The 16,046-nt window shown below is 43.4% G+C and overlaps 1 protein-coding gene across 1 annotated transcript in view; it reads right to left on the bottom strand.

Annotated features, from left to right (window-relative positions):
• DNAI1 (dynein axonemal intermediate chain 1) overlaps positions 1 to 16,046 on the bottom strand; it is a 149,234-nt gene that overhangs the window by 98,272 nt on the left and 34,916 nt on the right. The window contains exons 10-11 of the mRNA XM_086480183.1: positions 15,653 to 15,764; positions 13,530 to 13,573 (exon numbers count right to left, since the gene is read on the bottom strand). Of these exons, the coding sequence (XP_086336309.1) occupies positions 13,530 to 13,573; positions 15,653 to 15,764 (156 nt within the window). The remainder of the gene's footprint in view (positions 1 to 13,529; positions 13,574 to 15,652; positions 15,765 to 16,046) is intronic.

Raw genomic sequence — 16,046 nt, forward strand, 5'->3', positions numbered from 1 at the left:
TTTGGACAGTCTGGGTCAGCTGTCCTGGCTATAGCCCCTCCCAAGTTTTTACCCACCCCCAGCCTGCTGGGGAAAGGTTTGGGGAAACAGCCTCAATGCTGTGTGAGCCCCGCTCAGCAGCACTCAAAATACTGCTGTGTTATCTAGCTACCACTGCACAGCACGGTCAGGGCTGCATCTCAGGCAGACCCACTACAGCCTCCTTGGCATTTATCAGCCCTGATATCCTCGCAGAGTGCTATGGAGGCTAAACAAATCAATTCATTTAGTCTTCCCTTGCATGGAGGGTCTGGAATTTCTCTAACGGAAGTGCTATATAAATCTGGATTACTGTCAGGTAAAAGGATTTTACAAAATTCCTTCCTATCCTTTGGGAATCTACCCATGTTAGTGAACCTCATCCCTGAAGACCTAATGAAAAGAATTAAATCGAGGCCGGACCTTCAGTCTTGCTACTGTTATCTCTCAGATAGAACTCAAAGCACTGGGATTAGGAAATCTGCTTTGTGGCCCGTATGAAGGTTTTAGCAATGACAAATAAAGGAAGCACAAGAAAACCAAGTCCTTTCAAGTACAAGTTAATATGGAAAAATAATTAAGTATCTGGCCTAAGTAAATACATTATGGCTAAGTAATGTTGGCTTGTGTTTTATCCAGCCTTTACTTTGGTATTTATGTACCTAAACACTGGGTTATTGAGGGAACAGAATATGTGTTGGGGTTGGTTGCAGGAATCACTGGCTGCTCCCTAAGAGATGGGGAGACAATACCCAAGAACAATAATGCAGCCGACAGTGCAGGGGTCTCAGCAGCCAGGGCTTGTCCCGCTGCTCTTGAGAAGTGATGCTGGTGAGGGTCGTCAGGGCCACCAGAGCCTATTTCCACTCTCAGAGCCCTGACAATATTTTTGCTACTTAGACTAGAGTGTGAGAAGCAGACTTGATTCCAGCACTTCTGCTATGGAAAAGCCAAACTATGACGGCAACATAACCTTAGTATTTGGAGGGAATGGGAAATACAAAACCAAATAGTGTTTGGCTTACAGAACACAGGCATAAGAACAACTGTATTTCAGAAAATGAATCTTTAAAATACAACATAAAATGATGCTTTTTAAGAGAGTGTGCAGAGCTGTTTTGCCTGTCCTTGGTATCGATCATCTTCTCCTGCTGAGTCAAGGGGTGTCTCAGTACAGATGGGTGGAAAGTCTTTCAGCAGATTTTCACTATGAGACCATCGCTTTGACATCAATAATAAAGAAAGTTAACCCATCTCTGCTTGGTTTCTGTTGTGCAAATACTAAAAAAATAATTCCTACAGTAACTTAAATGTAGCTGGTTTTAGGGACAAAGCTAAGAAAGGGAAGGCATCATACTGCCTTTATCAAACAGGTAAGACTCTATGGCACACAAATGTTTAGTCTCCTGTGGATAAAAATGCACTAATCAAACTAACTGGGCTAGACAGAGAGGTAAGTGGGTTGAAGCTAATGGCCTGAAATGCACCGGAGACACAACAGGAAGGCTGAGCAGCTCCCTTGATCCCCAGGCTCTACAAAATCTGTTAACACATTTTTTTCCCTAAACACATCAACGAAGCTCTTTATTATTTCATGCTTAACAAAATGCTACAGCAAAAGATGATGTTATGAGTTGATTTAAAATTAAATGAATTAAAAGGTTAAGGCTAGGAAAAATTAGGCAAAGCTTACAGAATTTAAATTACAAATCAGTAATTAAGTCACCAACTAAAATTAATCCTTCCTATGATTCACTTAATGTATTATACTTATTAGGTTATATTTACTAACAGAGTTGACAGTATAATAGGTACTATCAATTTTACACTCCCAGAGCCTGTATATGTGGTAAGAGATATTTGGTATTTGGAAAACAGATTTTAAAGTGTTGTAATTTTCAGTGTAATTAGATTTAATTGACCACAATTAGTTATCTCAATAAACCGGATGTATGATGGCTTAAATTTCTAACACTGATTCCACTAGGGAGGTTTTTCAAAAACTGTCAGACCATGGAGGAGGATACAGATGTTTTGCAAATGAACTTCAAAGCTTCCAACACAAGACAGTGCAGAGAGCAGCCTCTAAAGAGGTTAGAAGAATGAATAAATCAGACTCCTGAAGAGTATAAAATATAAAGAAGATAAGATTTTTCTACATTAAATCTTTCTGTAAATGAAAAAAATCATGTCTGCAACAGACCAAAACTTAGCAACAAATATCGTATGCCTTTAAAATTCCCAGAGGTTGGGAATTTACCACATGCCAAAATTAACCATTCTCAATTACCCATCTTCTATTAAAAAGCCACACTTCGTCTGGCCTGAATTCATGTAGTTCCAGCTTTTCTTTGATCTTGTTACATCATTTGTCTGGCAGATTAAAGACCCCTTTGTTACATGATCTGCTTTCCCAGTATAGGGAGCTAACAGACTGCAATCCAACTACCTAATAAGCTTTTCTTTGACAAGCTGAATAAACCAAATTCCTTGGATTTGTTTCCCAGGTCAGTTGTCCTGTTCTTAGATCATTCTTTCATTCTTTTTTGAACCCTTCCCAGTTTATGACCCTTCTCCTTGGCATGTCACCAGTGGTGAGCATGCCTTTTCAGGTTGGTCATTCCAGCACTAAATAAAAAAGGCTCTTTTAGCCTCTCAGTTTCTTTGAAAACCCCCATCTCTACAAAGCAAAGGATCACTGATGCACTACAGCATTGGGGTTTCATCAGAAGGGTTTTTTTAAATCATTGCTTCTCAAGATAGGGCTCCTCCCTGTATGGCTGCATGGCTTGAATTTCTTTACGCATATGCTTGGACACTGTAACACAGAGTGATGCTTTATACTCTGCTACAAAGGGATCTAAATCGCTCTTTGATCTGGTTGTTCTATCTCTTACCACCTCCCAGACATTTGTCTTATCAAAACACTTTATCAGCAGTGATCTTCTGTTTATTTCTTCTTCATGAATGAAAACATAGATTAGCATTAGACCTAGTTATTAATGACTTTTGATATGCTTGCCTCAGAGGCATCTGATTGCTATGTTTTATTTCCTGCCTTTTTTCCCCCCAGCAGCCTCTTTTAATTAATACAATGTATGTACACGAAAAACTTCTTACAGCTATTAAAAAGTCACATAGCACAAACAGCACTCAAAAATTAATACAGAGCCGGCCTATGTCCTCCAGGGTCTTCCATTTGATTGTGGAGGTACTCAGTGTCCATACAAATGCTCTTCAACAGTTCACAAGTAAGATCTACATAGTCCCTTTCAATTTTTTCTCTGTGCTGATTTTGTTGATGCTTGTTTTCTGTGTTGTAATACTCCCTTACATGAGCATCTTCACATATTACTTAGTGAGGCTTCAGTCTGCCTGGTATAACAAACCTCATCAATTAAAATCACTGGCAACTAAGCCACCATTATGTTTTAATTCTGTGATTGTCTCTTTTTTTCTTCTCAACATAAATTCACTACTGATAGTTAGATATTACTATTATATCAACTACCATTAGTAACTGGCATCACCAGCACTCACAAAAGGTGACAGTCTTTCAGCTTCCAGTACATATATCCAAAACATCAATAAACAATACATTCATGCTGAAAGGAAACACTCAGCCACCACGTTGGCACAATGCAGTTCTCAAATCTGTTACCAAAAAGTCAGAGTGAACCTCCTAGGTCTTTTACCATTGAAGACATCTTTAATTTTATCATCTTCAGATTAGTGCTGCGCACATGCCTCTGAACAGACATGGAGACATTTTCCCAAAGCTGGGATCTGTTATAGCATTCCAGTGCTTTATACAAATGTAGGCCGAATCACAAACTGAATCCATCCTGCAGTCTGAACTTCTCTTTGAGACATGTAGGCCACTTGAACCTCTATCAGCCTTTTGAGGTATTACACTCATAAAACTTCAGTAGCTTTACTGTGGGGTCCCAAAAGGCTGAAGCTCGGTGCTGAACCCAGTCCAGCACACAGGCCATTATGTGACCGGGGATGTGCCGGCTCCACCTCTCCAGCGCAGTCCCCTCACATGAATCACGTGTGCACACAGCCTTATACAAGACAAGGAATTTTAACTAAGCAATCTAAAATGCTTTTTCTCTCTCTGATAAGGTCTTCAATCTCTATTCTCAATATAAAAATAAACTTAGAGAAAGCTTAGCAGGGGACTCTGCTCCCAGAAATCTTCTCTGCCTACTCTGGGAACATAATTTAAGTATATAAACATCTTCAAAGCCACCTGGAAGAGATTTTCTGTGAGATGGTTCAGAGACCTGAATTTGTTAGTCAGTATTCAATCCTCTTAGTGCTTTTACTTAAAGATTTCCTGGCATTCATCAGAAAATACCAAATTTAATAGCAGCTTGTTATGTAAATATAGTCCAGACTACCTTCCACATACTGCATTATAACCTTTAAATGTACGACTGCAGAGAAGAAAATTACCCACAAACACCCAGTACCATTTCCAGTACTGACCCTCCTTAAACCCACAGCCTATACTGTCAAATTGGCATTTTCAGGCCTTTAGAGTTCTCCTTCTCAAACATAGTCTTCTGTCCTTGTCACAAGGATTTGCCTATCATCTATAGAACTTTGCTCTCAACTGTGCTAGGAATTACACTGTATGAAATCTTCATTAAGTGGACTAAGTTTGGTCCTCAAACCCATGTTTTAAATAAAGTACTATCATCTTGCATGGAGATGGACTAATAACTTTTTGAAATGCTTTCCAGTTCTATTTTCTATGACTTTCTAATCTATCTGTGAGTTTCAGCGAGCTGGGTTCCACAAGTTGTTACTTCCATAATTTGATTGAGATCTCATAGAAAACTTGAAGGATTTATCTACATTTCAAGATGAGATAAAGCATTATAGCTTCTAACAAATAGTCAACATGAATTAACGATCACAGACCTTGTCTGTATGCAGTGAGATTCTTTCAGTGTAAGGACCCCAGTCCTGCTGAATTACCTCCCCTATTACTTAGATCCCCAGCCCTATAGAGAGGGTAAATGTCTTGTCAAAGCTGCCATCCCTCTTGTCAAGATGACTGATGAAATAACTGTGCTAACATGAATATATCTCTGTATGCCTTCAGCATTCAGTTAAGTACACCAGCTGAGGTGCCTCTACATCAATGCTCGCAGCATGGGCAACAAACAGGAGGAGCTGAAAGCCACTGTGCTGTAGAAATCTACAACCAGCTTGCCATTACTGAAACTTGGTGGGATGAATCCCATGACGGGAGTGCCGTTATTGATGGCTACAGGCTGTTCGGAAGGGACAGATGAGGAAGGAGGGGTGGAAGTGTTGCCCTCTACGTCAAGAAATAGATAAGTAGGAAGAGCTGCCTCTGAAGAACAGCCACGAGTGGGTTGAAAGCTTATGGGTAAGAGCTACAGACCGAGGCAACAAAGGGAACCTTGTGGTTGGTGTCAACTTCAGCCTGCCCGGCCATGGGGAACCTCAGGACGAAGTCTTCATACTCCATCTACAGGAGGCTTTGTGCTTGCAGGCTGTCGTCGTGCTGAGGGACTTCAACCACCCTCACATCTGCTGGAAAAGTAGTATGGCGAGCTGTAGGCGATCCAGAAGACTCCTGGAGTGTATGGAGGAGAACTTCTTAAGCCAGGTAACAGATAGACCTACCAGAGGGGATGCCATACTGGACCTGATAGTCACCAATGCAAGTGAGCTAATTGGTGATGTCAAGGTTGGAGGCAGCCTCAGCTCCAATGATCCTGCACTGGTGGAGTTCATAGTCCTGAGGGATATGGGTCAGGCAAAAGAGTAAAGTCAGAACCCTGTATTTCAGGAAAAAAAAAAAAATCCAGCTCTTCAAGCAGTTAGTCAATAGGACCCCCTGGAAAACTGCCCTCAGGAACAAGGGAGCAGAACAGAGCTGGCAGATCTTTAACAGCACTTTCCATAGAACGCAAGAGCTCTCGATCCCCAGGTGTAAGAAATAAGGACAGCAAGGCAAGAGACCGGCATGGCTGAGTCAAGACCTGCTGGTCAAACTAAAGGGCAAGAAGGAAATGCACAGGCAGTGCAAGCAGGGATGGGTACCCTGGGAAGAGTATAGGGATGCTGCTCGGCCGTGTAGGGATGGAGTCAGGAAGGCCAAGGTATGGCTGGACCTGAACTTGGCAAAGGATGCAAAGAATAAGAAGGGCTTCTATAGGTATGTCAACCAGAAAAGGAAGGTTAAAGAAAGCACACCCCTCCTGATGAGCAAGACTGGCAAACTGGTAACAACGGATGAGGAGAAGGCTGAAGTACTCAGCAACTTTTTTGCCTCAGTCTTCACTTGCAACCTCTCTTCCCACACCTCTCAAGTGGATGGGCCGCAAGAGAGGCACTGGGGTAGCAAAGCCCCTCCCACTGTAAGAGAAGATCAGGTTTGTGACCACCTGAGGAACTTGAACATACAGAAGTCTATGGGACCCGGCAAGATGAATCCCAGAGTCCTGAAGGAATTAGCTGATGTAGTTGCCAAGCCACTCCGTGATATTTGAAAAGTCATGGCAGTCAGGGGAAGTCCCTGGTGACTGGAAAAAGGGAAACATTGCACCCATCTTTAAAAAGGGCAGAAAGGAGGACCCTGGGAACTACCAACCTCTCAGCCTCACCTCTGTGCCTGGGAAGATCACCAAACAGATCCTCCTAGAAGCTCTGCTAAGGCACATGGAAAACAGGGATGTGATTCAAGACAGCCAGCATGGCTTCACCAAGGGCAAGTCCTGCCTGACCAACCTAGTGGCCTTCTATGACGGAGTGACTACATCAGTGGACAAGGGAGGAGCTATGGATGTCAATTATCTGGACTTGTGTAAGGCCTTTAACACGGTCCCCCACAACATCCTTCTCTCGAAATCGAAGAGAGATGGATTTGATGGGTGGACTATTCACCGGGTGAGGAATTGGTGGGATGGTCACATCCAGACGGTAGTGGTCAACGACTCCATGTGCAGATGGAGACTGGTGAAAAGTGGCGTCCCTCACGGTTCCATACTGGGATCAGTGCTGTTTATCTTCATCAGTGACACAGAGAGTGGGATCAAGTGTGCCCTCAGCAAATTTGCAGAGAACATCAAGCTGAGTGGTGCAGCTGACATGCTGGAGGGAAGGGATGGCATCCAGAGGAACTTAGCCAAGCTTGAGAGGTGGGCCCGTGCAAACCTCATTAAAGTTCAACAAGGCCAAGTGCAAGGTCCTGCACCTGGGTCATGGCAATCCCAAGCACAAATACAGGCTGGGTGACAAGTGGATTGAGAGCAGCCCTGCGGAGAAGGACTTTGGGGTGCTGGTGGATGAAAACCTGAATATGAGCCGGCCTTGTGCACGCGCAGCCCACAAAGCCAATTGCATCCTGGGCTGCATCAATAGAAACGTGGCCAGCAGATTGAGGGAGGTGATTCTCCACCTCTACTCCATTCTGGTGAGATCCCACCTGCAGTGCTGTGTTCAGTTCTGGGCCCACCAGTTTAAGAAACACACGGACCTGCTTAAGCAGGTCCAAAGGAGGCCATGAAGATGATCAGGAGGCTGGAGCACCTCCCCCTGTGAGGAAAGGCTGAAAGACTCAGAGTTGTTCAGCCTGGAGAAGAGAAGGCTCCAGGGAGACCTTATAGTGGCCTTCCAGTACCTGAAGGGGGCTACAGGAAAGCAGAGGAGGGACTCTTTATCAGGGAGCACAGTGATAGGATGAGGGGTGACAGTTCTAAACCAAAAGAGCGTAGATTTATATTAAATACAAGGAAGAAATCCTTTACTGTGAGGCTGGTGAGACACTGTAAAAGGTTGCCCAGGGAAGTTGTAGATGTCCCCTCGCTGGATGTGTTCAAGACCAGGTTGGATGGGGCTTTGAGCAACCTGGTCTCAGTGTTCAACCATGACTCCTCAGCAACAGGGAGCCACAGCACATCCATTAAATTCATCTCCATAAAAGCTCTGGCCCAGATCTTACACCAATTTGGCTCAGGAACAGAGTCATAACAACTCTTGCTTTGGATGCAGTCTCACCAGTACAAGGACCCTGTACTAGCATAGCTTATGCTGAATTTACACAAGAAGCTTAGAGGAGTATAGGCATCTTTACATGGTCTACCTCTGTCTACATGAGGCCTTATTTCAGACCCAGTGAAGAACTGAGTAGATACCTTTGCCAGATACCTCAGACTGCCGGCACTTTAGGTGTGAGTCCATACTCCTCACCCGTCCTTGTGACTTCCACTGAGTGCAAAGAAACAGTAGGGTAAAATACATTGGTCACAGAGATACTATTTTTCCCTACTCACCTCACGTGCTCACAGAGCTGCATATAAAAAGCCATTTCTGAAGGCTGTCAGAGGCACGCTTGCTTCTGAAATATGAACCGAGGTGATTGCTAAGACCTGAGCTTGTGTTCGTGGTGCTCCCATCAGCAACGCAGAACAGAAGCCCAGCACCCATCAGAGCCTCTTTGAACCCTACACTGCAGGCTGTCAGTCTAGCCAGAAACCCAGCAGTTTCATTTATGCAAAAACAAAACCAGAAAGACAGCTCCTCCTGATGGAATAAAAATTAATTCCAGCCAAGCAGCATAGATCCTGAATTGCAAATTACGATGACAATATTTCCTTGTTCAGAAGAGACTGTCTCATGCCAAAGAAATGCCATTAGCATCAGAAACCTTATCCAAATAAATCACTAGTGAAAACTCCAGAAATGGGACACAAAAGCAAGGGAGAGGCTAGGGCCCTCTTTGTAAAGAACTCACCATGCTGCAGCAGAATGGACCCATAGTAAACAAAGGACCTTTTGTTTCAAAAAGTATACTTTGGGCAATAGGACAAATGTGTTATTTCTGTCTTGGCAGTACTTAGAAATGCATGCTGCACAAAAGACTGGTGATGTAATTATGGCCACCACAGGCCCAAAGACCTGGGTTCTGCTCCTGGCTCTACCCCAGCCCCAGTGTGACTCCAGGATTATTTCTTCTGGCCAGGATTCATCTCGCCTCACTGTAGCCATCTAAGAGACAGGCATTTAGGCTAGGCACTCTGCCTAGACTCACTGTACAGTCCATGAGGAGATATCACCTCTTCCAGAGGGCTATGTAGCTCCTCTTTTGAACACCAGGCTTATGGCCGGATGGATGGCCACTGGATGGGGTCTAGGACAAGTCTGCAAGGCCAGCTCTGCGCGGGTCAGCAAATTCCACCAGTCCTCCACAACACACAGCAAGCTCCACAAAGCCCTTGAACATTTGCGGGGGCTCTGTGCGGCACCGCGGGAAGCCCCAAGTGCCAGGGAGCAAGTGGTCTGTCACAAGAGGTGGAGGAGCAACTGCCCACAAGTTCATTCCTGTGGTGCTTGCAGGATGCATTAGGGGGAGGAGGACAGCAGGCCGGGGAGTGAGTGGTGGGGAAGTTGGGGGGGCTGTGAAGCAGGGGGAGCAGCTCTGGGTGCCAGGGGGGATGCCAGCTGCCTGAGCACTACCTGTTGGGAGACCCTGCCATTTTGTCAGCCTCAGCTTGTTGGTTTGGGTTTTTTTTTTCTCTTTTTTTTTTTTTTTTTTCAGTGAGAGTGTTATTGTTTTTTAATTTGAGGGACTCATGGGCATGACATCCCACCACCCCAGCACCCTCGTCAGCCCCATGCAACTGAAAACGTGGTCAGCCAGCAGTCCCCACTGCCACGGTGCTTCTTCCCCATCTGCACAACACACATGGCAGTACCAGCACCAGAGCAGCTGTGGGGGCTTGGCGGGTGGCAGAGGCAGCGGGGCTGTTGCCTGCTCCACAGCTTCCCAAGCAAAACCCTCTTGTAATTCTCCCCACCTGCCTTGCATCCCACCTGCACATCTCCTCCTCCCTCTAATGCAATGCATACTGCAGGCGCAGTAGGAACGAGCTCTTGCCCACTTAGATGGCAAGCCACTGAGTTAGGGTCTGCCTTCCTCTGCACCTATGTATTACCCTTGGCACAATGGACCCTGGCAGAACTAACACGAACCACAAATACTTCTGCACAACCCAGAAAGCACACATCAGGGTCTTGCTTAGTGTAACAAGTTAGAACAACTGTCGGAACAGGCTAAGCAGGGAGATTACCATCCTTGAAGTTCTGTCTCTCTTCCTGTGCCTGGGTGGCAGGGCAGTGGGAAGGCACTGCCCATTTCCTATGCCCTCAGAGCACAGGAGCTGTGAGCACAATCAGATTTTGCTGTGCTGTACCAGGGGAGGAATATCCTGAGCACTTCTCACCATGTTTTCTTTCGCAAACACTGATCCTCATCTGCTCTTTAGAATAGCTGATGCCTAATGAATTAAAGAGATTGTCAAGCCAATTTAGGCTTCTTGGCAGACTAACAGGAACATTTCCAGGGCTCAGATGGAGTGAACTTCAAGAGAAAAATGTATTTTTAAGAGGAAAATGAAATGCTGCAAAACTGCAAGAGGAATGCAATTCTTATCAGTATAAATGAAGACAACCCATCTGGTTTCATCATCAGAGCACAGAGAAATACATAAGAATGACTATACGGGGCCAGAGGTGCCTGTAGCCAAGTATCTTATTTCCAAGAGTACTGAGTAGCAAGTGCTTAAATACTGTGAGAATATCAGCAAGTATAGATCTATCCCCTTGTATGTGCTCAGAGCTTCCAGCAGCTCGCAGTTGTTAACTTACTGAATCAGATGGTTTGTCCCTCCAACAGCAAACTGGCCCTCCATGAATTTATCAAACTTCTTCTGAATCCATGTGTATCTCTGTCCTCCAGATCACAAAGGAAGGAAAAACAGTTCCACAATTTCATTATGTATCATATTATTCTCTTTTAAGTTTGTCTTAGTCCTGCTACTCAATAATTTCATATTGTCTCCCTCATTCTTGTGTTATGGGCAATAATGAACATTTGACCCCTTTTCACTTTCCCCACACTACTCAGGATTCTACAGACCCATACCAAGTCCCTCTCCCTTGTCTGTTATAAGAGTCCTAGTCTGTTCATGATTTCTGATCAAAAGTCATTATATATATTTCTGTTCATCCTTGCTGCCCTTCTCCGGACCTTTTCCAATCCTTCCACAGCCTAACACATTCTTTTTCGGAGTTCACAGCCAGAACTGCACACAATAATAAAGACACCAGTTTATCATGAGTATTGTTTTGTTGTCTTTTTAGTTTTCTATTGTTGTTCCTGCCGCTGCTTTATATATTTATGTAGTTTTATATTTTGTTTCCACTGTATCCAGAAGTTTTGTTTTCTTTTTCTTTCATAGTATTTCTGTCAATTTTTGTTTTGCCTTGACTATTGCTGAGCACTACCAAGTGTTCACACTATGAACACATACTTGAAACACACACCTGAGTGACTTCAAGATCACTTTCTTGAATAACAGCAATCTCCTTGGAGCCCAGTGTTCACACTACATTCCTCCACAATTAATTTCATTAGTCATTTTATCACAGCTGATAGCATTCAGTGTTCATTCGAAAAAACAGGTGTTCCCTTAAAATAAATACCAAACAACATGCCTTGCCGTTCAGACATTCACAACAGATTCTAACTTTTTCAGCACAAAGAACACTAGTAAGAATGTCCACCTGTAACTTGCAAGCACATGTAGATTAACTAAAATGGCTAGTAAGCAAAGAAGTAGCTACTGGTAAGGTCCTGTCTTCAGCTCCCCCATTCTCTGCCCTTCACAAAGAATTCCTAGAGGTGGGCTATTTAGGGTAAAAATTTTATTGCCTAAACATGCTATCTGCAATTCTCAGCCACTGGTTACCTGTAGCACCATGAGTGATCTTTATTTCAAGCCAGATGGAGAATTATTAGTGCTGTACTGAAGACACAGCTTTTACTTAAATAAATAGAATATCAACACTGAGAGAAGAAGGACATCTCTCCTGCTAGAGACAGTGGGGAGACTGACTGGGTCAAAACACCTAGTCCTTCTTACAAATCTAATGATTGTAGCCTGACTGTTCTGTAGTCTGCTCTCTTCTTGCAGCAAGGAGAAGACTGATGCCTTTGCGATACTGCTCTTTTCTCAGCCCCTCTCTGCTTTGTGTCACGATTAGTGGTAAGACCTGGGGGCACATCTTTGCAAGGAGCAGATGTCCTGGAGATGTGCAGGTGGGATACTGCTGTGATCTTCACAAGCTCTGAGTGAAAGTCAGTGGAGACTTAAATAGTTTGGGATTTTGGTCATTCATCTGTACACCCCTGTTAATTAACAACGCACAGCCGACGTAAAGCTGAGGCTTTAAGTTCACTGTTCACTACATGAGAATGCCAGCAATGCAACTCTATAGCAGCCACTAACAGTGGAGAAGACTGGAGTCCTGGAGAGTCCCAGAAGTACTTTCAGGGGACCTGAAAAATTTATTGAGTAGTCTGCTGAGGAGATAACACTGAGGAGCCAACACTACCTGGGCAAGAAAGACACTAGGAAAACTTGTCTCACAACTGGTCTCCTCCCTTTGGGAATTTCCCTGGGAAACAGTGGTCCTTGGGAGGAAATACCAGAATGTTGTGCCCTGCCTAAGAAGCTATTCATGATAGCCAGCACTTCAAGTAGAGCCAGAAAGTAGAAGAGAGTGAGAGAATGGAAGAGAGAATGTTTATTCACAGTGACTACTATTTCATCTACACAGAAGTAAAGGAAGACATGTGAAGACAAGAATTCAGAATACAGTAGTCAGTGTGTCTGTAAGCAACAAGAGATACTGAACAGGAAGAAATGCAAGGCTCTTGATACAGATTCCTATGTTGTTAAAAAAAGAAACAAAACAAAACAAAGCATATAAACCTGAGCAGCTAGATGTAACGCACACAGCAAAACTGTGACAAAAAAGGTGAGAAAACATCAACTCGTTAGAATTCTTTTCCATTTCCTGAACGGGAGAGCAGTAATACTGGATAGAGATTATTATGGAGTAACACAGCAGCAACCCCTGAATCTTACATTCACCGCTACTCAAAACTACCCTATGTCCAATCCCAGGGAAAGTGCATTTTCACAATGTCCAGGGCTGATGTGCCCTAATGGAGAGTTTATCCTCTGAGACACCCCTGGAGTGTCTCCTAATGCGAAAGCAATGAGTTTACACTTAGAGAAGTCTCTCATTAGCTTCTGGCCAAATATAACATATCTGGTACTTCAGCAATTAGAAGGGCAGGAACAGAGAAATCAGAGCCCATCAAGATGAAAAGGATTAAGTGGTACTTCTAGAGGCAAGTCCTTGACTGAAGGGAGAGTCAGCACTGTCATAAGCCAAAAGCCCTCGCTGATGCTGCCTATGCCTCTGCATTTCTGAATGTTTATCTCATGGAATGTAAAGGCCTAATCTCTACCTTGAGTTAAATCTCAATTTATTGCCTTGAAATCAGGTGAGTCCTTGCTATGAGATGCATGACCCAGAGTATTATATGATTTGATCTCAGTGTATCTGTTTAATATACTAAATTTCTTAATGATTCTTTTGCATTTATTACTTACAAGAGCCATATCCCACTGCAAATAGGTCCTTGTACTTTGGATGCCTGTAAGAAGAAAACACATGTAAGATTGCATTTATTATTAACCATATAGTTCCACGGAAATGCACAGTGTTTCACACGTTAATACCAGAGTCCATTTTCACAGGACTGCATGCAGTCTGAGGGCTTGATCCTTTGAACATACGCACTAGTAAAGTTCGTGTATGAGTAATTCTTCCAGGCTCAAGATGCATAAAAAAATAGAACATCAGAAGACCACGACAGTAGATGAGAAGGATAAAAAGGGCACAGGCAGACATGATGTCACCCTGCAGCACTTCTTGGCTTATCCATTTCATAATCACAGAAAGTTTACTTTTAAAAATCAGGGCTTTCAGGAAAGGAAAAAGGCAGAAATGTGACCGTTTCCATATTTCATGGGCAAGAACAAAGGAGTTTCTAAACCACAACAGAACAATACCCCATAAACTTACTTTCCCTGCCTGTTATTAAATAATGATGGATGTTTCAAGAAATAGCTATCAGTTCATGAATACATGATCATTCCCACAGACCAGGAATGGAAATTCTGTTCTGACCCAGGTGGTGAACAGTGTATTTGCTGAGACGTACTGGCTATGAGCAATTAGCCATCTAGCTGTGTTCTAAACTCCCTCTATTTGAAAAACATCTACCTTCTTTACAACTTCTGCTGTGTCAGTTACTGTAGGGTTTACATGGCACACAGGTCAGTGCTGTTGCTGTCCCTGAGCTCACATAGCACAACCAGTGGGTAACAATTTTGTGAAATCAATGTATGTGAAAACTATCTAATGAGTGTTTTCTCTGACTTGTTATTATGAACTGATAAAATAAAATCACTTCTCTCTTCATTTCTCCTTTTTCACTTGGGCTAATACCTAGGCATCCTAATGCTTTTGCTCTAACCACTAAATGCACTGCCACTGCTAACAATAGGAGAATAAAAATTAAATTAGAAAAGCTAACTACATAAGGCAATTTGGAGTCATTCTGCCAATTTCAGGGCCATCTTTTTGTTATCATTTCCTGGAAACAAGAATAACAGCAGCACAAACTACCTATAGAAGATGCCTTTTCTTCCGATTTCATATCTCATTTTACTGTTATTTTGTAATTCTTACACAACTGCATCCTTGATGTTCTATTAAAGTATAATTACTGCAGTGACTTGAAAGGCCAGAAGACTGCAATCCTGCTCTGTCTGTCCATAGATACTCTCTGGGAAGACACAGATGTGTTCACACTGCCCTACAAACAAGTGAGAGAAGGCCTAGCTGCAGAGGAGAGCAAAGCAGGAGCTGACTACGTATGTCTCATGCTCAGTGCATGAATCAAACCAGTTCTGGGGAGGATTAAGTATGTTAAAAAGTAAAAGGACTCATTCGGGTTGGTGATGAGTGTTTTTTTCATGGTAATAACCATGGTGATAACATCTCAGTAAAAGAGAGTTGATTTGAAAGCATCAGCGATCATCTTTGGACTGACCAGGAATAAATACGCAGAAGTGGACTGCAGAGCAAATGCCTACTAAACTGAACTGTGTAAGATGCCAGTACAAAACCACCACTGTTGTCTGGGCAGCGATGGAATACGTACCATGCACAAAGGTCTTGTCTAGTATCAGTGCTTCAGCATCTTATAGTCCATGGTGCTACCTGTCTGGCACATGCAATGTTTGTATTTCCCTTTCTGTTGCTTTACTTCTTCTGTGTTAATACTTGTCAAAAATACAGTTGCTGTCCCTTCTACTCCCCTGGGCTTTTCAGGATTGATTCCTACAGCACATTGTCCAAAGATATGACATGTCTATCCTAGCTTTCCCAAGAAGGGACTCTTTGCTCTGCTAACTGCACTTACTTTGCCCTAGTGCTGCCCAAAGCCTGCTGTGCCTTCACCTTTTGCTGAATGGCACAAGCCTGGCACATTCAGCCTTACGTGAGGTGCTTTGCATCCAGAAGCACCAGACATGTCTCGGAGCTGACTATAATTATTCAAAACAGTGTCCCCAGAGAAACCAGCCCTGCCATGTGAGGTGCCATGACATCGAATTCCACTCCCCTGAGAAACAGCCGAGATTCAGTTTGTAATAAAGAGACTCACCAGGAGATGGCAGTAACTGCAAGTCTCTTGTCATACTGGAACTCCCAGAGTGGGAGGAGAGTTCCTTGCTGGCCTCTGTATTCGTCTGAGGCGTCCTCAAAATACTTAAAATCTAAAAAAAAAAAAAAATAAAAAAATAAAAAAAAATCGAGGAAGAACTGCCGGTGTATAAATCGGAAATAAATCAGCACAGTGCAGTGCCAGGGAAGCTTTAAAAAACACTGCTATCCTCACAGCCTCTGCACAACGCAATCAGTATAAAAACTGTCAGCCCTAAGTCTCAACTCCAAACCAGGACCTAAGCCCTGTAAACGCTTTTTACCATGCTCCAAGTCCTCACACAGGAAAACCCTGATGATCTAAAAGCAGACAAAGGATGAACAAGAAAGCAGAA

Source organism: Leptosomus discolor, chromosome Z (assembly GCF_034619465.1).
Source record: "Leptosomus discolor isolate bLepDis1 chromosome Z, bLepDis1.hap2, whole genome shotgun sequence".
Classification (NCBI taxonomy): Eukaryota; Metazoa; Chordata; class Aves; order Leptosomiformes; family Leptosomidae; genus Leptosomus; species Leptosomus discolor.